Source organism: Rhineura floridana, chromosome 3 (assembly GCF_030035675.1).
Source record: "Rhineura floridana isolate rRhiFlo1 chromosome 3, rRhiFlo1.hap2, whole genome shotgun sequence".
NCBI classification, from domain to species: Eukaryota; Metazoa; Chordata; class Lepidosauria; order Squamata; family Rhineuridae; genus Rhineura; species Rhineura floridana.
In genome coordinates, this window is record NC_084482.1 from 209,974,843 (window position 1) to 209,996,409 (window position 21,567).

The following is a 21,567-nucleotide window of genomic DNA, read 5'->3' on the forward strand; positions in this document are numbered from 1 at the left end:
AAGGATGATAGCCGGTATGGAGAACAAGTCTTATGAGGAAAGGTTGAAGGAACTTGGCATATTCACTCTGGTGAAGAGAAGGCTGAGGGGTGACATGATTGCACTCTTTAAGTACCTGAAGGGCTGTCACATAGAGGAGGGTACAGATTTGTTCTCTGCTGCCCCAGAGGGTAGGACTAGGTCTAATGGTTTTAAGTTGCAGGAGCGTAGATTCAGATTGGATATTAGAAGGAACTTCTTGACAGTAAGGGCGGTTCGGCAATGGAACCGACTGCCTAGGGAGGTGGTGGGATCCCCTTCTCTGGATGTCTTCAAGCAGAGGCTGGACAGCTATCTGCGGGAGATGCTCTAGCTGTGGATTTCCTGCTGTGAGCAGGGGGTTGGACTCGATGGCCTACAAGGCCCCTTCCAACTCTATGATTCTATGATGAGCATCTGGTTGGCCACTGTGAGAACGGGATGCTGGACTAGATGGGCCACAGGGCTGATCCAGCAAGCTCTTCTTATGTTCTTAAAACAAATTGAAGAGTTTCTCCAGTTTATAGAGAGGCAGAAAACACTTGGGGGGGGGACAGATCCAGTCCTGGGGAGGGAAATTGCCTCCCCTGAAATCCTCAAGCAGAGGAAGCTGCTACATCAAAGGGAAAAAAATCACTGCATGGTGAAGCTCAGCAGGTACGTCTAGAGAGGCCAGCCTGGCTGGGTGGTTCTTTTTCAGTGACATTTTACGATACATGTACAAGTAACAACCGTTAACAGGAGTTCACAGCTTTCAAGCTCTACCAATGAAAGAGAAAAAGGATCCTTACTCAGAGAAGCCACATTCCCATAATACTTGAGCATGACTTCCCTATAGAGAACCCTTTGGTATGGATCCTGCAGAGCCCACTCCCTCTTTGAGAAATATACCACCACTTCCTCAAAGGACACTGGGACCTACAAAAAAAGAATCCCTTATCATTAGAGCTTTGCAGATATCATAGACTCTGAAAAAGACAAATGGGTGTTAGAACAAATTAAACCAGAACTATTACTAGAAGCTAAAATGATGAAACTGAGGTTATCATACTTTGGACACATAACGAGAAGACATGATTCACTGGAAAAGATAATAATGTTGGGAAAAACAGAAGGGAGTAGAAAAAGAGGAAGGCCAAACAAGAAGCCACAGACCTGAGCTTATAAGATCTGAACAGGGCGGTTTGTAACAGATGCGATTGGAGGTTGCTGATTCATAGGGTTGCCGTAAGTCGACTTGAAGGTACATAACAACAACAGCAAATCATCATCACCCTTCTTGTAAATGGCACCAGGGAGGGTGTGAAAAATTCACTCCCAACCTCAAAGATCAGGGCAGGGTATTTGGGTTCTTCCCCACATTTTTATCTGACAAAAATAAGCAGCGCTTACAGCTTCCATTTGCGATTGGTTTTCAGGAAGATAGTCGACTTGGGATTTTTGACCAACTGAAAGGCAGGGGTAAATATTTCATAAGTAAGAACATAGGAAGAGCTCTACTGGATCAGAGCAAGTGCCCATCTAATCTACCATCCTGTTCTCACAGTGTATATATAAACAATTTTTTAAAAATTATAAATACAAAAACAGTTTAAAACAACAGGGCATACAGAAAAACAGGTAGATATCAACTGGGATAAAGTTTTTAGAAAGCCTGTTGAAAGAGATTGCTCTTTGAAGCTGGTTCCAGGAGGATCTACTAACTTCAATGGATCTATTCTGAATAGGACTAGGATTGAATACCACCCCAAGAGATTTTTGAGTTGCCTGTTCTTTTGGAGCTCGCATCCAGAATGTGCCACACAACACATTGGTCTAGCCTCACTTTAACCGTTTGCTCTTTCCCTGCTTGCTGTCCCTTGGATCTGACACAGCAGAAAGGATCCCATACAAGGACAAGGGAGAGGAAGTGAAGTGGTTTGGGCACAGCCTAAAGATGGGTGATTTCCCTTCTTCCCCAATTCTGCAACCCTGTTCTGCAATCAGCCAGACCCAGAATCATGCTGGACCTTCCCCGGCATCCTGGATGGTTATCTGGAAGAGGCAGGGAAGCCACAGAGCTGCCTAGAGGGGTCCTGAAACACCAGCGATGGCCACCAACTTGGGTGGCTTTAGAAGAGGATTAGATAAATTCATGGAGGATCATAAGGCCATTGATGGCTCCCAGCCACCACTGCTTGGCTCTGCCTCTATGTTCGGAGGCAGTATGCGTCTGAATACCAGTTGCTATCAACCACAGGAGGGGAGAGATGCTGTTGCCCGCAGGTACTGCTTGCGGGTTTATCATGGGGGCATCTGGTTGGCCACGGTGAGGACGGGATGCTGGCCGAGGTGGGCCACTGGCCTGATCTGCTGTCCCGTCCAGAGCCGAAATAATGAGGCTGGAGTGTGTGTGCAAGTAAATCTCGTTTTATTAGAGTAATGGATACATCAAAGGCATTGCGCTTCATAGGAAACCCTATGCTAACTCACTAGATTCCCTAACTATACTCTAGACATGCTCTGCAGCGTGTGAAGGAAGTTGACTCAACGACCCCCCACTGGGAGCGGCAGGCTTATATAGGAAATGTTTTCGAACGTAATCTCTGACTCCTTCGTAATTCCTGTCTTTACCCTGTCCGTTTCTCGCGGGGGATGGGAAAGAGGAGACAGGGGACGCGCATCCAACGGCTCATCTGAAGACACCTGCTCCCGAGCAACGGGCTTGAGGTCAGGGGGCGGTGCCACACTGGAATCCTCCTGGGAACTGCTTGGTAAAGGAGGAGCTGGCACTGACTCTGAAGCTTCCCCCCACAAGTCCTCTGCATCAACTGGGGGTGGTGCGCTCGGCTCCTCGGAAAGGTCGTTACTCATGGGAACTGGCTGGAGAGCAGGCTGCCCCCCTCCCGCACGATCCTGCTCAGACACAACAATCCCCAACTCTGCTTCTTCTGGCTGCGGAGGTGACTGAAACTCATGCCTCCCCCCTTCCTGTCCCTTCTGAATTGGCTGCAGCGCAACATCTGCCAGCCAGGCTCTTCTTATGGACACTTCTCATGGAGTGCACAACCAGTTTGCAGCAGAGCTGCAGGACTCCTTGCCCGGACTCTCCCTGCAGGAAACACTCTCACCTCCTGCTTCTCATCCTCTGCCAGACTTGGGGGGAAATCTTCTGCCAGGGTCAGCCCCTGGGGATCGCACTCTTCAAGCCCACCTGTCCTCACCCGGCTCTGCATTTCATGGGACGGTCCCCAGATCTAGGACCTTCTTCTTTGCGACCCTCCCCAGACTCTTTCACTGGCTGTAAGCAGAGTTCTTTGCTCTTGGGACCTCCTTGCAAAGACTTTACGGTGCCACAAAACTCTTTGCTGCCTTTGGCCGTCAAAGGGTCAGACCAGATTCCATCCCCTCCACCTCCCTTCCCAGCTTTCCCCAAGGTGTGTGTGGGGGGGCAGGACAGAAAGTGACTTCATCAGTGGGTTCACATCATAGATTTTTGGATGACAGAGTTAGAAAAGATCGCAGCTTCTGGGTTTGATTTGGAATTACCCTTCTACACACTGCGTGAGGCTGTGCAAAAGCACAGCGGGACTGCATGGGACATCAATGAATTGCAAGGTAGTGTGCATTTAATTGAGCCCTGGCTTTGGGCTGGGGTCCTGAGCAGAAGTGTATTCGTCCAGGGTCCTGTGGGGTCTTAGAGCCCTTACTTTCTTGGGAGCTAGGGCCCAGCAGAGTCCCTATGTCTCAGGCATTATATGAGCCAATCAGCATGAAAGGGGGAGTATACTTGCCATAAGGAGAGTCTTCTGACTTGCTTCTTTGTCCTTTCTTGTGGTTTGGAGCCAATCAGAGTGAAAGGAGGTGAGTCAGCCACTGAGAAGACTCTTCTCAGTAGCCAACACACATGCCTCTTTCATGCTGATTAGCTCCTAGGAACATCTGTTGTTGTGGGCAAAGGCATTAACAAGGATAGAGAAGCAGAAAGCAGTATTCAACCCTGGTCAATTATTCTATAATCGTAGAAGGTTGTATAATCTTAGAAGGGGTGTGGCTGTGACTATCATGAAAGGACCCTGCGCTTCTGGATTTGCCACCACAATTCTGGCTCTTGGACCCTTACTGCCTCTGGTAAAGTGCTTTGCTTCAGGTAGGGCTGGGAAAGACCCCCTGCCTGAAATCCTGGAGAGCTGCTGCCAGTCAGTGTAGAGAGTACTAAGCTAGATGGAGCAATGGTCTGGCTTGGTATAAGGCAGCTTCCTGCATTCTTAATGTCAGGAGCCCCCAATCCAGCTTGTGTAGGGGAAGGACCATAGCTGGGTAGAAGAGCACACCCTCTGCATACCGAAGGTCCCAGGTTCAAATCCCTGATAGGTAGGACTGGGAACATCCCCCGTCTGAAACCCTGAAGAGTTGCTGCCAGTCAGTGTAGACTAAGCAATAATAAGATAGATGGACCAATGGTCTGATTCAGTGTACGGCAGTTTTCTATGTTCCTAATTATTTTAATGGAGAAAGCGGGATTGGACCAAGATGAAGGAGGTGTGAAAACTGGAGGGAGAAACATCAATAATTTAACATATGCAGATGACACCATACTACTAGCAGAAACCAGTAATGATTTGAAACGAATGCTGATGCAAGTTAAAGAGGAAAGCACAAAAGCAGGACTACAGCTCAACGTCAAGAAGACTAAAGTAATGACAACAGAAGATTTATGTAACTTTAAAGTTGGCAGTGAGGATATTGAACTTGTCAAGGATTATGAATACCTTGGCACGGTCATTAATAAAAATGGAGACAATAGTCAAGAAATCAGAAGGCTAGAACTGGGGACGGCAGTTATGAGAGAACTAAAAAAGGTCCTCAAATGCAAAGATGTATCACTCAACACTAAAGTCAGGATCATTCAGACCATGGTATTCCCGATCTCTATGTATGGATGTGAAAGTTGGACAGTGAAAAAAGTGGATAAGAGAAAAATCAACTCATTTGAATTGTGATGTTCGGCATACCATGAACTGCGAAAAAGACAAATAATTGGGTGTTAGAACAAATTACACAGAATTGTCACTAGAAGCTAAAATGATGAAACTGAGGTTATCATACTTTGGACACATCATGATTCAGCAGAAGAGACAATAATGCTGGGAAAAACAGAAAGGAGTTTTTTTGATTGGGTAACCTCCCTTGTAGACTGTGGGAATGCTGTGGACATAATATATCTCAACTTCAGCAAAGGTTTTGACAAAGTGACCCATGATATTCTGATTAGTAAGATAGCTAAATGTGGGCCGGATGGAACAACTATCAGGTGGATCCACAGTTGGCTACAGAATTGTACTCAAACAGTGCTTATCAATGGTTCCTTCTCAAACTTGGGGAAGGTAATGAGCGGGGTACCGCAGGGCTCAGTCCTGGGCCCAGTGCTCTTCAACATTTTTATTAATGACTTTGATGAAAAGGTGCAGGGAATGCTTATCAGATTTGAAGATGATACAAAATTGGAAGGGATAGCTAAGACCTTGGAAGACAGAAACAAAGTTCAAAGGGATCTTGATAGGCTGGACCATTAGGCTGAAAACAATAATGAAATTTAACAGGGATAAGGGCAAAGTTCTACACCTAGGAAAAAGAAACCAAATGCACAGTTATAAGATGGGGGATACTTGGCTCAGCAATACGACATGTGAGAAGGATCTTGGGAGTGTTGTTAATCACAAGCTGAATATGAGCCAACAGTGTGATGTGGCTGGAAAAAAAGGCAAATACTACTTTAGGCTGCATTAACAGAAGTATAGTTTCCAAATCGTGTGAAGTATTGGTTCCCTTCTGTTCAGCACTGGTTAGGCCTCCTTTTGAGTACTGCATCCAGTTCTGGTCACCACACTTTAAGAAGGATGCAGACAAACTGGAACAGGTTCAGAGGAGGGCAACAAGGATGATCAGGGGACTGGAAACCAAGCCCTATGAGGAGAGACTGAAAGAACTGGGCATGTTTAGCCTGGAGAAGAGAAGACTGAGGGGAGATATGATAGCACTCTTCAAGTACATGAAAGGTTGTCACATAGAGGAGCGCCGGGATCTCTTCTTGATCATCCCAGAGTGCAGGACACGGAATAATGGGCTCAAGTTGCAGGAAGCCAGATTTAGACTGGACATCAGGAAAAACTTCCTAACTGTTAGAGCCATACGACAATGGAGCCAATGACCTAGGGAGGTGGTGAGCTCTCCCACACTGGAGGCTGCTGGACAGCCACCTGTCAGGTATGCTTTGATTTGGATTCCTGCATTGAGCAGGGGGTTGGACTCAATGGCCTTAGAGGCCCCTTTGCAACTCTATGATTCTATGTTTCTTCTGGAATTTTAGGCTAGAATCCTGTAGCTGGGACTAAACCCAGTTGGGCTCAATGTCACTCACTATTGAGCAGGTCTGTATAGCCTTGCACTGTTAATATTGCTGCCTTTTGATCTGTTAATTGTTGGATGTATCATATTTTAATTTGGTGGGGTTTTTTTTGCTGTGTTTGTAAGCCGCTTTGGTTATTATTTTTAATAATAACAAACAGTGGGATGCACATAACGGTGCAGGATGATCCATTAGGGTGGATGGGGCACTGCCCCGCCAACCTTAGCCAGCCCCTCCCTGCCCGCCTGCTTTCATAACATACAAGCACTCAGGGAGTTGCTCTGCTTGTCATTGCCTCTGATTCTACCTACTGCAGGGTCTTTCGCCCCACCAGCCCCCAGCACGCACCAGCCACCACTGACACATCACAATCTAAACATTTATTTTTCAGGAGCAACCCTCAAAATCTGGCACAGTGTACTCTATAGCGCTGCAATCCAAAGCTTGCTAGGACAGCAGGTCTCAAACTTCCCCAGCCTCCCGGTGGCCCACTTGAGAATTGCTGAGGATCGTGGCGGCCCACTTAACAATTTTCCTGCCAGCAAGGAACTCCAAAATCTGTCTCCAGTACAGTTACAGCTCTGCTCTGCCCTTGAAGAACTTCTTCCTCAGCTCTTCAGCAGAATGTAGTCCTGGTTCTGCTAAGTTCTGACAGTGACGATTCACTGTTAGTTCTCTCAGTTTAGAAAAAATGTCAGAGGACAGGCCTCAACTCTTTTTTCAGGGCCTCCAAGTTTCTCCTCTGTTCTTTACAAATCCTTCTCTTCTCACTTTATAGTAGGCGCAGGAGCACAAGCTCGGAGAGAGTCTGACAGTAAATAGGCGCAACAGATTCAGCTAGGTAGGCTGAGGCAGCACCCAAGGCCACATTCACACCATACATTTATTCCACTCTTATATCACTTTTTCACTAGAAAAGACAATAATGCCAGGGAAAACAGAAGGGAGTAGAAAAAGAGGAAGGCCAAACAAGAGATGGATTGATTCCATAAAGGAAGCCACAGACCTGAACTTACAAGATCTGAACAGGGTGGTTCACGACAGATGCTCTCGGAGGTCGCTGATTCATAGGCTCGCTATAAGTTGTAATCGACTTGAACGCACATAATAACAACAAATATCACTTTAAACAGTAATGGCTTCCCCTGAAGAATCCTGGGACGTGTAGTTTGTGAAGTGTGCTGAGAATTGTTGGGAAATCCCCTATTCCTGTCACAGAGCTACAATTCCCAGAGTTCCCTGGGAAGAGGGACTGACTGATAAACCACCCTGACAACTGTAGCTGTGTGAAGAGAAAAGGAGTTTCCTAACATCTCCCTGCACCTTTCACAAACTACACTTCCCAGGATTCTTTGGTGGGAAGCCATGATTCTATACAATAAGAGTGGAATAAATGTATGGTGTGAATCTGCCCAAACTGAAGATAGTGAGATATGTTTGTGTCCTGAACCTATTCTGATATTGCAGGTCTACTAAAAACTCAATAGATCTACTGAAATATATACTGAACTAACAGATTATCTGAAAAATACCTTTCAGTGAGACAAAACTACTGATATTTGACCTTTTGTGGATTAAAAAAAAATAGTACAGCAAAGCAGCAATAAACTCTACACCAGTTGCTTCTTCAGCCAGGTGACTCAATGCAGTAACAGCCAAGCCAGAGCCAGGTTGGTAGTTGGGTTCAGTGGGTACTCTGCAATGGGCAGGATGGTCTCCCCAGCTCCCTCTGCTGGTGTATTTTGTCTTGTTGGCCCAATCAACTTGTTGCCAATCAATAAAGCTTTTTCAGAGGGTTTCTCAATGGTCTAGCTCAGACTCAGTCCAGGCCTGTGATTGGTCTGGTTTGGGACAGCTAGTTTTAAGTATGGAAACTGAGAGCATTCTACCCTTACATAATTTGAGTACTTGCTGTCCCTGTCGTTGCCTGTCATTTAAGTGCTTAATAAACCCATATTAACCAAATGGAGACAACAGTCAAGAAATTAGAAGAAGGCTAGGACTGGAGACAGGACAGCTATGAGAGAACTAGAAAAGGTCCTCAAATGCAAAGATGTATCACTGAACACTACAGTCAGGATCATGGTATTCCCGATCTCTATGTTTGGATGTGAATGTTGGACAGTGAAAAAAGCGGATAAGAGAAAAATAAACTCATTTGAAATGTGGTGTTGGAGGAGAGCTTTGTGCGCACCATGGACTGCGAAAAAGACAAATAATTGGGTGTTAGAACAAATGAAACCAGAACTATCACTAGAAGCTGAAATGATGAAACTGAGGTGATCATATTTTGGACACATCATGAGAAGACATGATTCCTTAGAAAAGACAATAATGCTGGGAAAAACAGAAGGGAGTAGAAAAAGAGGAAGGCCAAACAAGAGACGGATTGATTCCATACAGGAAGCCACAGACCTGACCTTATAAGATCTGAACAGGGTGGTTCATGACAGATGCTCTTGGAGGTCGCTGATTCATAGGGTCGCCATAAGTCGTAATTGACCTGAAGGCACATAACAACCACCACCACCAAAACACCTAAGGTGTCTAGTTTCCTCCCCATTATTCCAACTGCACATTTTCTGGCCAGTTGCTCACTAAAGAAAACCCAAACAAATGCTGGCTTTCAGCGCAGCTCCCATTTTCTTCCCATGAAGCAGCTGCCAGTGTGATCCTATACATGTCTACTCAGAAGCAATTCCGGTGGTAGCTGGTGCCCATTCAGACTGGTGGGGTGGAAGGTGGGGAGCCCCCAGTTGGTGAAGCCAGAGCCAATGACAGGCAGAGCCGATTAATACTAGTTTTGTCTTCATCCCACGTGAGGGTTGTACAACTAAGTCCTACTCAGAGCAGACCCACTGAAAATGAACCTAAGTTAACCATGCCTATTCACTTCAGTTTGTTGATTCTGAGTAAGGCCTCATTCACATTATACATTTAAAGCACAGTTATTCCACTTTAAATAGTGATGGTTTCTCTCAAAGAATCTCAGCAGCTGTAGTTTGTTAAGGATGCTGATGTTAGACGACCCCTCCCCCCATCTGTTCATGGAGATATAGTCCTCAGAGCTCCCTGAAAGAGAGACTGACTGTTAAACCACTCTGAGAAGTGCAGCTCTGTGAAGAGAACGGGTTCTTCTTTCAACTTTCAGCACCAAGGGTGTAGTCGTCTGAGGTCTCAGGGTCCAGGGTCTCAGGCTCCCTATATCTCCAGCATCGTATGAGCCAATCAGTATGAAAGAGGAGTGTATTGGTCACTGAGAAGAGTCTTCTAACTTGCTTCCTTGTCATTTCCTGTTGATTGGAGCCAGGTTTCTATTAGTTCCTACTTCAAAAGGCCACATTGTTGAGAGTGAGAATTCTGTAACTGCAGAAGAAGAGACGGTGAATCCTGCTGATAGTATCCCCTCTACATCATCAAGTAGTTTGGTGGTAGCAGGAAATAAACATGTAGATGCTAAATTCAGTAATATAAGCAATATCTCTGACAGTGAGAAAGGACAGTCATATGCTGACAGTGACAGAGAAGCAGAAAGCAGGATTCAAGCCTGGCCAGATTATTCTATAATTTTATAAGGGGGGGCATGACTGTGAGGGGATGTGGCTGTGAGTATTATGAAGGTACACTGCACTTCCAAGTTTGCCACTACACTATTGCTCAGCACCCTTCACAAACTACCCTTCCCAAGATTCTTTGGGGAAAACCATAGCCACATTCACACCAAACATTTATTCCACTATTATTCCACTTGAAAGTCACAGCTTCCCCCAAAGAATCCTGGGAAGTGTAGTTTGTGAAGGGTGCTGAGAGTTGTTAGAAGACCCCCTAGTCCCCTGGGAAGAGGGACTGACTCTTAAACCACTTGGGAAATTGTGGCACTATGAGGGGAATAGAGGTCTCCTAACCACTCCCGGCAACCTTCACAAACTGCAGTTCCCAGGCTTGTTTGGGGGAAGCCATGGCTGTTTCTAGTGGAATAGTGCAATAAATGTCTGGTGTGAATGTGGCCCATGATGGTTTAAAGTGACACAATAGCGTTTTAAATGTGTGGTGCAAATGTGGCCTTAGACTAGCATTTAATACCATCCCGAGCTCAACAAGGGCAGAACTGAGACTGACAGCTGGGGGCATCCTCTGGACTGGTGCTTGTAAGGAAGAAGGCAAGCAGGTGGGGACTGGCTAAGGGCAGGCGGAGATGGGCAGGGCAGTTCCCAGTTGGCCCTAATGGAGCAGCTGCCAGTAAGTCCAGTGGGGTTTACACCAAGGTAAGTGGGTGTGGGACTGCAGCCTAAGTAGCATGTGCAGTCTTTCCCCGTTTACCAGGGCCTTTCCTTCTACAGTTGTCTCCCCTATAGCTGATTGTAGGCTTCTTGGGGCAGGGACCTGCCCCATTTACTCTTCTGAAAGCACCAGGCACACCCATGTTGCATAATTAGTGCTGGGAGCCAGCCTGAGTGCTTTTTTTAAAAAAAAACTGTGGATGGGTATATATTTTTTTTAGTTTTCAAAATGAGTTAAAATATAAATTTCTCAGAGGTTTTTCGACATAGCTCCTTTTTTCATCCCAGGAGAAAATGAAACAAACAGTTCCTCTATTAGCAAAAGGCATTCTGTACACAGGCAGGCTCTTTTTCCAGAAAGAAAGAAAAAAAGGTCCCTTGCTCGCGCAAGACACTCTCCCTGTGTTCAGTGGTGTTTTGCATATTGGCCTTTTTCCAGGAGAAAAAACACAGCTTCTGACTAGAGCAAGGCTCTCTGCACATGCTCGAAGCCCTTTTGGCCATAGATTCTCCCCCCCCAAAGGGTAAACGTGATTTTGCTGCTGGGAAAAAAGGCACTTTGCACATGCTGGAAACCATTATGCCCACAGGTCCGTTTATTTTCCCAGAAAGGAAGAAAAATAGCAGTTCCTCATTTGGAGAAAGGCACTCTTCACATGCTTACTAGGTCCATTGTCCATTACTGTTACTTTTTTGTTTATCCAGACAGAAAGGGGGTGGAGGAAGCATTGCCCTCTGGAGAAAGGCACTCTGCATAAGCTCAGAAGACCTCCCCCCCTTTTTTTTTAAACAAACAAACCAAATCTGGCAAGAACGCTCCGCATCTTTGCGCGCCCAGCGGCTACGACCAGCAGAGGGCTCTGAGGCTGGCTGGCCCTGGCCCGACCCTGCAGGGAGGACGGGCAGGCGGAAGGGGCTGAACCTCTCGCCAGGTGGGGGGGTTTGCATCCGGGGCTGCCGCTGAAAGTGGGGCGGGGGAGATCGCCGAGGGGCGCCGATATCCGTGGAGCGTTTTGTGCCCCTGGCAGCAACGAGGCTGGACGGGAGAAGATTCGCCTTTGCCCCGGAGCAGCGGCTCAGCCACCGCCGGCTCTGTAAGGAAGGAGCCGGCTCTGGATTATCTCTCCCTCACCCCATTCAGACATAAACGGGGCACCTGGAGCTTCGGAGATAACGAGGTAACACACCGTCCAAAATAGCCGCAGTTCCTGATGCGCCTTTTCTGTCTCTACATTAGAGCGATCTGTTCTGCAGCGCCAACCTAAACAGAGGTGTAGCGGGGGGGGGGGGTCTTATGTTTTTTGAAGCAGAGTCCCTGTGTCCCCTGCGTCCTACGAGCCAATCCGCAAGTGTGTTCGCTGCTGAGAGGAGCCTTCTAACGCGCTTCTTTGTCCTTTCCTGTTGGCTGGAGTTGATCAGAGTGAAAGGAGGCCAGTCGGCCACCGAGAAGACTCTTCTCAGTAGCTAACACACTCCCCTGTAATGCAGATGGGCTCTTAGGGACATCTGTTGTTGTGGGAGAAGGCATGAACAAGGATCTCATTCTCAACTCAGCAGCAAAAAAAGGGGGGAGGGGCTGTGACTGTCACGAAGGCGCCCTGCACTTCTCAGTTGGCCGCTACACTACTGCCCAGAAGCAAGCCCCCTGGAGATAAATCAATGGGACTTCGTTCGCAGATTGGAACCTAAGAGGCTGCTTTATAGCGAGTTCGACAATAGGCCAGCTGTTGTCTGCACCGACTGGCAGCCTTTTTCCAGTTTTTCAGGCAGGGGACACTCCCAGTCTGCTTTGGAGATGTCGCGGATTGACCCTAGTTCTGTGAGGGGAATAGGGGTCTCTTAACAACCCTCAGCACCCTTCACAAACGACACTTTCCAGGGTAGCCATGACTGTTTAAAGGGGAATAATAGTGGGATAAATGTATAGTGTGCATGTGGCCTAGCTCAATATTGTATACACTGACAGGCCACAGCTCTCCTGGCTTTCAGGCAGGGAGTTTTCCCCGACTCCGCACGCAAAGAAGACTTTCAGCCACCGAGCTAGGGTCCGTCCCCATTTAAAAAGCTGCTTTATTTAATAAAAATATTTTTAGATGGCTTATTAATTTTAAAAAAGAAAGCCATGGGCAATGTACAGAATAAAACCGTATACAAAAAGAAAAGTGGAAGCCATGCACTAGTTATTGCAGAAAGACCTCTTTCTTACGTCAGACCCGCTGCCCATCCGGCTTGGTGTTGTCCACACGGGTTGGCAGCAGCACTGCAGGGTTTTCAGAAAGGGAGCCTCCCCCAGCGATGCCAGTGGGGATTGAACCTGGGACCTTCTGTATTCAAAGCGGGTGCCCTGCCTCTGAGCTACGGCCCGTCCCCAATCACTGTACATAGCATTGCAGCCATCATCTGTCTGTTGTTCTCTCTTCATTTATATAATCTCTCTTTTTTCCCCTTCTGATTTAATCTGCCTTTTCTTCCACATGCACAGACCTCGTACCCCTGTTGGGTCCAAGCATCCAGGAAAGGAGGTGAACAAGAGCAATGGATGGCAAACAGCTGAGTCAAGTAAGGAATCGTGCGTGTGGCTGGGGGAGATACTTATTCACAGATGTTGACTTGGGATTCCTACCCCCCAAAATATCCAGAAACTCAGACCAGACCTGTTTTTGTTTTTTAAAAAAGGTTTCTCTGAGTTGCCTTTTGTCTTTCTGCCCCAACTTCTAATCTAGATGAGTCTGTGTTTATTGGGGTTAACAATCGTTCAACAGCTTGTTGGAAAGATAGATAACATAATTCAAGTAAGGAATTTTACACGCTGCAAAGCACTGTGGAATTAGTTTTAAATTGTTTAAAATTAAATTTATTTAACTAGAGTACAGTCGATAATTAAAAGCACACATGCACATAATGGACAAATATAAATGCAGATCAAATGGCAGCACCTTAAATAACAAATAATACAAAAACTTTATAACTGTTACAGGGTCTTCCTTTGAAGGTGAGCTGTTGGTGCCAAACACCTGCCTGTGATGGAATGGGGGGAGCCCTCCAGCTGAAAAAAGGCTCCTCACCCCTGCTGTCTGTAGAATTGGATCCTCACTGTTCAGGACTTGAGTGGTGCAGCTGGGATGTCTTCAGGTCCACCTGAGCCCTATCCCAGCTTGATCACCCAAAATCATCCAGAGGAGTGCTGCTAGTTGTCCCCCATGTTACAGAGGCCCGAGTGGTCTCTGCTAGAAGTTGGGCATTCAGTGCTGCCGGTCCCATGCTGTGGAACACTTTTCCAGCCGAGATTCAAGAGGCAACCTTGCTTTTGACTTTGAGATCTCTCTTGAAGGCTTTTTAATGCCAACAGGCCTTTACAGCTGTTTACATTTTTCGAATAGCCCATCCCTTTAGCTGATAGTCTGTTCTGTTTTAATGGTATATATATTAGGGTTGCCAGGCTCAGGGCCTGAGACTGATCCTGTATCTTTAGGAGAAGAGAAAGTCAGCCAAGTGCAGGTGTTTTTGCAACACCATAATGGGAAAAACCACAAGGTGAAATTCTCCCTTCCCCCTGCACGACTTTTAAAAATATAGAAGACCTCTTGGTTGCCAGGCCCAGCCTCCAAGAGGTCTTCTGTATCTTTAAAAGTTGTGCAGGGGAAGGGAGAATCCCACCTTGTGGTTTTTCCCATTACAGGGTTGGAAGAACACCTGCATTTGGCTGACTTTCTCTTCTTCTAAAGATACAGGATCAGTTTCAGGCCGTGAGCCTGGCAAAAAACAACAACCCCACACACAGCCTAGAAATTACCCCCCCACATTGAGAAGTAAGCAGTTCAGTCTGTAAATTAATTCCTAGAAGTACACCCCCACACCCCAAAAAGTGTTCCAACTTTCTTCGCAGCCATCAGTAATTCTCCTGACAACTTTTCTTGTTCTTTCTAGGGTGTTGAAGCCCTAGGAGACAGGTGAGTTTAACGTCAGCGATGTGCGCATGGGTCCTTCTTGCTGATATCATCTTTAAGCAAAGCTGAAAAAAGGCTTTGAACGTGGGTGCGTGTATATGTAGGGGCAGGTCTCATAATTCAGGCCTCCTGTCTTAGTCATCTCCTGAGACCTTTTTCCTAGTCTACATCTGTACTGGGATTGTTTTTAAGATTTTTGTTTTTTATTGTTTTCGCGCTTGTTGATTGCTGTCCTGGGCTCCTTTGGGAGGAGGGGCAGGATATAAAGTTAAATAAATAAATAGCAGGTAGGAACAGCAGCCCCATCCTGTAAGGTCCACAGCAGGATGGGAGCTTGGCTCCCTATTCTCCTCCACAGGAGAAGATAGGATGAGGACAGACAGACAGACATTGTAGAAGGAGTTGGGAACCTCAGGGCCCAGGGGCTGAATTCGGCCCTCTAGCCCTGACTATCTAGCCCTCATAGGGTTGCCAGGTTTATGGCCTGAGACTGATCCTGTATCTTTAGGAGAAGAGAAAGTCAGCCAAGTGCAGGTGTTCTTGCAACACTGTAATGGGAAAAACCACAAGGTGGAATTCTCCTTTCCCCCTGCATGACTTTTAAAGATACAGAAGACCCCTTTGAGGCCAGGCCTGGTAACCAAGAGGTCCTCTGTATTGCATCCAAAGTAAAAGTGGGTAGAGCAATGGAGTAGATTTTCCCCTTGTACAGTGGGCTAGTTTATTATTTATCTGTTACATTTCAATCTGACCTTTCCTCCAAAGAGCGTACATGGTCCTCTTCCCTCTCCATTTAATACCCACAACAACCCTGTGAGGTAGGTTAGGCTGAGAGACAGTGACCGGCCCAAGGTCGCCCGTTGAGCTTCATGGCTGATATGGGATTTGAACCCTGGTGTCTCAGGTCCCAGTCCAGCTCTCTAACCGCTATGCCACACAGGCCGTCTCTGCTTTCTACATGGGCTCACACACCCTTCTGTAGCTTCAAGACAGGCAAGCATTATCAGAGTTCAAGGACATATCCCAGGTAGGCAAAAAAACACTCGAGGGGGCAAAGCAAGGTCGGTGAGCGGGTGTGGTCTGGGGAGAGTGCCAGGGGCCAGACAGAGAGGCCTGGAGGGCCGGCCCAAAGTTCACCACCCGTCAGTCGCAGTTGCTTGGATGGCCACTTACCCATAGCCAAAAAGAGAGAGAGAGAAAGGAAATGCATCACCAAAAAAAGGACACAGGTTGGCATTGCTGGCATGTGTTAATTTGTAAGTGTACATGCACATTTATTAATTTTAAATAGAAGACCTGTGACCAGGTCACCTGGGTGGCCGGTCAGTTTGCTGTCTAGGTGCTAACGGGTGGATGGGGACCTGTTCTCCCTTCTTAGGGGACCTTATCTTTAACCAGCCTGGGGCCAAATAACCCTTCAACGAGAAGGCACACCTTTGAACAAAGGCACCCTTGCAGTTGGCAACAGGAGTGACTGGGAGGGGAGAGGTCAGGATAGCATCTTGAAGGAAGAACGGCCTGATTGACAGTGTTTTTTAAAAAATCCTTCTTACTTTTTTCTAGGAAGGAAGGCAACGCTGATCCCAAAACCGAACCAGTTTTGGTGGAGTTCAAACAGGGACTCGGTGCTCTCCCGGAGGAAATGTCCGCCCTTGGGGATGAGCTCCCTGGAGGCAAAAGTGAGTGTGAGCTTTCCTTAATTCTCCTCCAGCCATGATGCAAAAGCTTGGGGGGGGGGGAGGAAGGATCTCACTTTCCCTCCATCGTCCTATTCCCCACCCCTGCAACCTCCCAATTTTGCTTGAAGAGCGTGGTGCTAGTTATATTTATGTACAGTGCCTTGCAAAAGTATTCCGAGCCCTGACCAACACTCTCATATTACTGAATTAGAAATGGTACATTGCAATTTCCTTCTGTGCGGTATTTTATGTTGAAACACTGAAACTCAAAATCAATTATTGTAAGGTGACAGTGGTTTTATTTATATATTTATATATTTAAAATATTTCTATCCCGCCCTTCTACCCCATAATAGGGCACTCAGGGCAGCTTCCAAAAACAAAATCAAACACGTACATAATACAATTGTAAAATTGTAAACAGTAAATGTGATTCCACTTGTAATTCAGTAATATGAGAGCATTGGTCAGGGGTCTGAATACTTTTGCAAGGCACTGTATATTAAATTACTGTATGTCATTTCTGGTACATCTCCAGTGAGGCTGATCTCTGTCTTCTAGCTATCTCTATATTTTCAGGGGGGCTTTTTTATGGTAAATGGACATGCCACATTGGACTGTGATTTGTCTCCCCTGCCTTCTTGCAGAGTTGGGATGGGGTTAGGGTTAGGGTAAAGACGGATTAATCAGATTACTCATGCGGCACCTGAGGCTGGCAAATGGGGCACTGCCCCACCAACCTCCATCAGCCCTTAGCCAGCCCCCCCCCACCTGCCTGCCTTCTTACAACCACCAGTCCGGAGGGTGACCCTGCCTGTCAGTTTCCTCCTCCACGGTCTCAGTCCTGTCCTTGTTGAACTTTTTTGTGTTTAGAGAAAAGGCGAATCGGAGGCGACATGATGCATGTGTATAAAATTATGCATGACATGGAGAAAGTGGATAGAGAAACGTTTTTCTCCCTCTCTCACAACACTAGAACTGCGCAGTCTGAGGGGTCAATACTTTGCACTTCGGCCACATGCAACAGAGCCTTGGTGGGCACTTGATGCGACCAGCATGTCAAAGAAAAGGCTTCTAGCACTGCTGTCTTTCTGATTTGCTAGACTTCTGTGTGCAAGGAACAGGGACAGGGTGGAAAGTTTTGTCTGAAATCGCATTCCGTCAGGTGAGTCCTCACCTGCAATCTGGCGGTACGGCCCAGGCACAGGTTTGCTATCCCAGGTAGAACTAGGCCTTACACATTGCGTCATAACAAGGGTGGGGGGCCTGTGGCCCTCCAAGTGCTGTTAGACTCCAGCTCCCATCATCCCCCTGACCATTTGCCTGGTTGACTGAGGCTGTTGGGACTTCGAGTCCTGCAACATCTGGAGGACTACAGGTCTCCTGCCTTAGAAAACTGAAAATATAAATGATCTAGGGCCTGTCCTCTTCTGCTTATTTGGATTAAATGAAGAATCCAGCTAGGTAGTATGGCAGCATAGCCTTCCTTTTTGGTGGCCCCAGTCTGCTCAAAGTGGTCTCCCATGGCTCAGATGCGTGGCCCATGACTACCAGAAGCTGTACATTCAGTGTTGTGGGCACAAGCCTGTGGAACTCCCTCTTGATTGAGATTAAATAGGCAGTCTCCATGCTGAACTTCAGGCCCATGAGAAAGACTTTCTTTCAGCAGACATTTTAAAGTAGTGTTCGAGTTTCTGTTTTGTTTGATTTTTTGAATTTTGTTCTGTATGGGGTTATTTTATGTATGCTGCTTATAAATGCAAATGATTCAGTGGTATATAAATGTCAGAAATAAATAAATAAATATCCCTTTATCTTGTCATTTGCCTCAGGCAGCAGAATGTCTTGGGCCAGCCCTGCTTGACTTTATCACCTCCTTGTTTCAACAGGTCAAGGCTGGGTGGCTGAGAAGGAAGAGGACAGTGATGAAGTGACTCCCAGCATAGACAGTTCTGAACAACTGGATAAACTTGGGAAATTGTTAGGAAAAGCAAAAAGAAAAGTTTTTCAGGTTCCTCAGCAGGAAGAGACTTTGGGAAACGAGCAAAACAAAGAAAAGCAAGAGAGAATTATTTCAGGAAAAGGCCTAAATAAGCTAGTTCTTTGTGCAGCTGGCAACAAAGACACTGTAAACAAGTGCAAGAGACAACTAATATGCGTCAAGTGTGGCAAAAGCTTCAGTAACAGCTCCAATCTTATTGCTCATGAGAGAATCCACACAGGCGAAAAACCCTACAAGTGCCTGAGCTGTGGGAAGAGCTTTGGTAAGAAATCGACTCTTATTGCTCACGAAAGAATCCACACAGAGGAGAAACCCTATGAATGCTTAGTGTGTGGAAGAAGCTTCAGCCAGACTTCAAGCCTTATCGCTCATGAGAGAATCCACACAGAAGAGAAGCCCTATGAGTGTTCAGAGTGTGGGAGGAACTTCAGTTTGAAATCGAGCCTGATTGCCCACGAGAGAACCCACACAGGAGAGAAGCCCTACAAGTGCTCGGATTGTGGGAAAAGCTTCAGCCAGAAATCTGCCCTTATTGCACACGTGAGGACTCACAAAGGAGAAAAACCCTACACCTGCTCAGTCTGTGGGAAGAGCTTCAGCCAGAGCTCAAACCTTATTGCACATGAAAGAATTCATACAGGAGAGAAACCTTACCAGTGTGCGGACTGTGGAAGAAGTTTCAACTGCAGCTCAAGTCTTATTAGGCACCAGAGGATCCACACGGAGGACAAACCATATGAATGTTCAGACTGTGGGAAAAGCTTCAGCTGCAGCTCAAGCCTTATTAGACATCAGAGGACTCACACAGGAGAAAAACCCTATGAATGTTCTGACTGTGGCAAAACCTTCAGTGTGAGCTCCCAACTTAGTGTGCATCAGAGAACCCATACAGGAGAGAAGCCATACGAATGCTCAGACTGTGGGAAAAGCTTTAGTGTAAGATCGAGCCTTAATGCTCATGAAAGAATCCACACAGGTAAGAAACCTTACAAATGTACAGACTGTCCCAAAAGTGTCTACTTGCGATCCAGTCTCAATGCACACAAGAGACTGCACAGAGGAGAAAAGCCGTACGACTGTGCAGAGTGTGGAAAAACCTTTCCTTGCAGCTCAAGCCTCCTTAGACATCAGAGAATTCATACAGGAGAGAAACCATACAACTGTGCAGACTGTGGGAAAAGCTTCACTTTGAGCTCAAACCTTATTACCCATCAGAGAACTCATACAGGAGAAAAACCATACCAGTGCCTGGATTGTGGCAAATTCTTCAGTGTGAGTTCACAGCTCAATGTACACCAGAGAACCCACACAGGAGAAAAGCCATATGAATGCTCAGACTGTAGCAAGAGCTTCACTTGTAGCTCAGGCCTTATTAGACATCAGAGGACCCATACAGGAGAGAAACCATATCAGTGTTCAGAGTGTGGGAAAAGATTCAACCTGAGTTCAAATCTTATTGCTCATCAGAAAACTCATACAGGAGATAAACCATATAAATGTGTGTATTGTGAGGAAAGTTTCTATACAAGGGCAAATTTTGTTGAGCATCATAAAGCCAGCCACATAGGAGCTACAGATATGAAAACAGATGACAACAAAGTTAATCATGACTCCCAGTCTATTAATTACCAAATAAACTATGTAGGATGGGATTGACAAAACTTACTGAGGAGAGCATAATATATTGGAAAGTTCTTTAGCCATACATCACTGGGGCTGGTGGAAGTTGTGGTCCAAAGCTGGAAGACACTAGGTTGGCAAATGCTGCTGTAAGCCATTCTCTTGGATGTGTCCAATTTTTTTTTTAAAAAAACCATGTTTCATTCTATATCTGACATGCTGAAAAGTGTGAAAAGGAATTATTTTACTTGATAATTTCAGATGTATCAGTTTCTAGACATCTAATAAAGGTTGTGGAAACGGTTTTTTTTTTTTAAAGGGGGCAGGCTCTGGTCTTTTTATTAGAAACTTGTTTGGAAGTATCAAGAAACAGAATTTTCTGAACAGATTAGTGGAGTAGGGCAAGGATGATCAGGGGACTAGAAACAAAACCTTATGAGGAGAAATTGAAAGATCTGGGCATGTTTAGCCTTGAGAAGAGAAGACTGAGGGGAGATAAAGATAGAGCTCTTCAAGTACTTGAAAAGTTGTCACACGGAGGAGAGCCAGAATGCAGTTCACAGAATAATGTGTTCGAGCTGTAGGAAGCCAGATTTGGGATGAACATCAGGAAAAACTTCCTAATTCTTAGAGCAGTAAAACAATGGAACCAATGACCTTGGCAGGAGGTGGGCTCTCCATCCCTGGAGGCATTCAAGAGGCAGCTGGACAGCCACCTGTCAGGGATGCTTTAAGTTAGATTCCTGCGTTGAGCAGGGGGTTCGACTCGATATCTGTAGAGGCCCCTTCCAACTCTATGATTCTATGATTGGGGGGAGGGAAAGGTTGAAGTATCTCTATGAAAAATTGTTATGGGAACTTAAGGCACAGTCCCATAGTCCCTGGGAAGGCATCCCAGGGGCCATAGGAATCAATGAGAGAACTAGAAAAGGTCCTCAAATGCAAAGATGTATCAATGAACACCAAAGTCATTCAGACCATGGTATTCCTGATCTCTATGTATGGATGTGAAAGTTGGACAGTGAAAAAAGTGGATAAGAGAAAAATCAACTCATTTGAAATGTGGTTTTGGAGGAGAGCTTTGTGCATACCATGGACTGCGAAAAAGACAAATAATTGGGTGTTAGAACAAATTAAACAGGAACTGTCACTAGAAGCTGAAATGATGAGACTGAGGTTATACTTTGGACACATCATGAGAAGACATGAGTCACTAGAAAAGACAATAATGCTGGGAAAAACAGAAGGGAGTAGAAAAAGAGGAAGGCCAAACAAGAGATGGATTGATTCCATAAAGGAAGCCACATACCTGAACTTACAAGATCTGAACAGGATGGTTCATGACAGATGCTCTTGGAGGTCACTGATTCATAGGGTCGCCATAAGTCGTAATCAACTTGAAGGCACATAACAACAACAAATTTTATTTTGAAACACTGAAATTCAAAATAAATTATTGTAAAGTGACTTTGGTTTTATTTTGGGAAAAGTTTGTAAAAAACATAAAAAATGGAAATATTGCTTGCGTAAGTATTCAGTTCCCACACATTAATAGTTGCGAGAGCCACCTTTCGCTGCAATAACTGCTTTAAGTCTTTGGGGGTAGGTATGTACCAGCTTTGCACACAGTGTC

General features: G+C 45.9%; 1 protein-coding gene across 2 annotated transcripts; it reads left to right on the forward strand.

Moving 5' to 3' along the window:
• The first annotated feature begins 10,503 nt into the window (after positions 1–10,503).
• Positions 10,504–20,252, forward strand: LOC133381428 (zinc finger protein 883-like). Of its 2 annotated transcripts, none has more exons than XM_061620534.1 (5): positions 10,504–10,671; positions 13,169–13,245; positions 14,614–14,636; positions 16,197–16,312; positions 18,202–20,252. In XM_061620534.1, the coding sequence occupies exons 2-5, from the start codon at positions 13,222–13,224 to the stop codon at positions 19,968–19,970; spliced, it is 1,932 nt and encodes a 643-aa protein (XP_061476518.1). In that variant the 5' UTR covers positions 10,504–10,671; positions 13,169–13,221; the 3' UTR covers positions 19,971–20,252. The 2 variants fall into 2 exon arrangements, with proteins under 2 accessions (XP_061476518.1, XP_061476517.1); XM_061620533.1 differs by lacking the exon at positions 10,504–10,671 and adding an exon at positions 11,632–11,864.
• The last annotated feature ends 1,315 nt before the right edge of the window (positions 20,253–21,567 follow it).

Bases quoted from the DNA above. Each gene is read 5' to 3' on its own strand.
- LOC133381428 (XM_061620534.1), top strand. From the start codon at position 13,222: ATGGATGGCAAACAGCTGAGTCAA. The intron at 13,246-14,613 runs GTAAGGAATCGT...TGTTCTTTCTAG, and splicing joins ATGGCAAACAGCTGAGTCAA to GGTGTTGAAGCCCTAGGAGA. The intron at 14,637-16,196 runs GTGAGTTTAACG...ACTTTTTTCTAG, and splicing joins GTTGAAGCCCTAGGAGACAG to GAAGGAAGGCAACGCTGATC.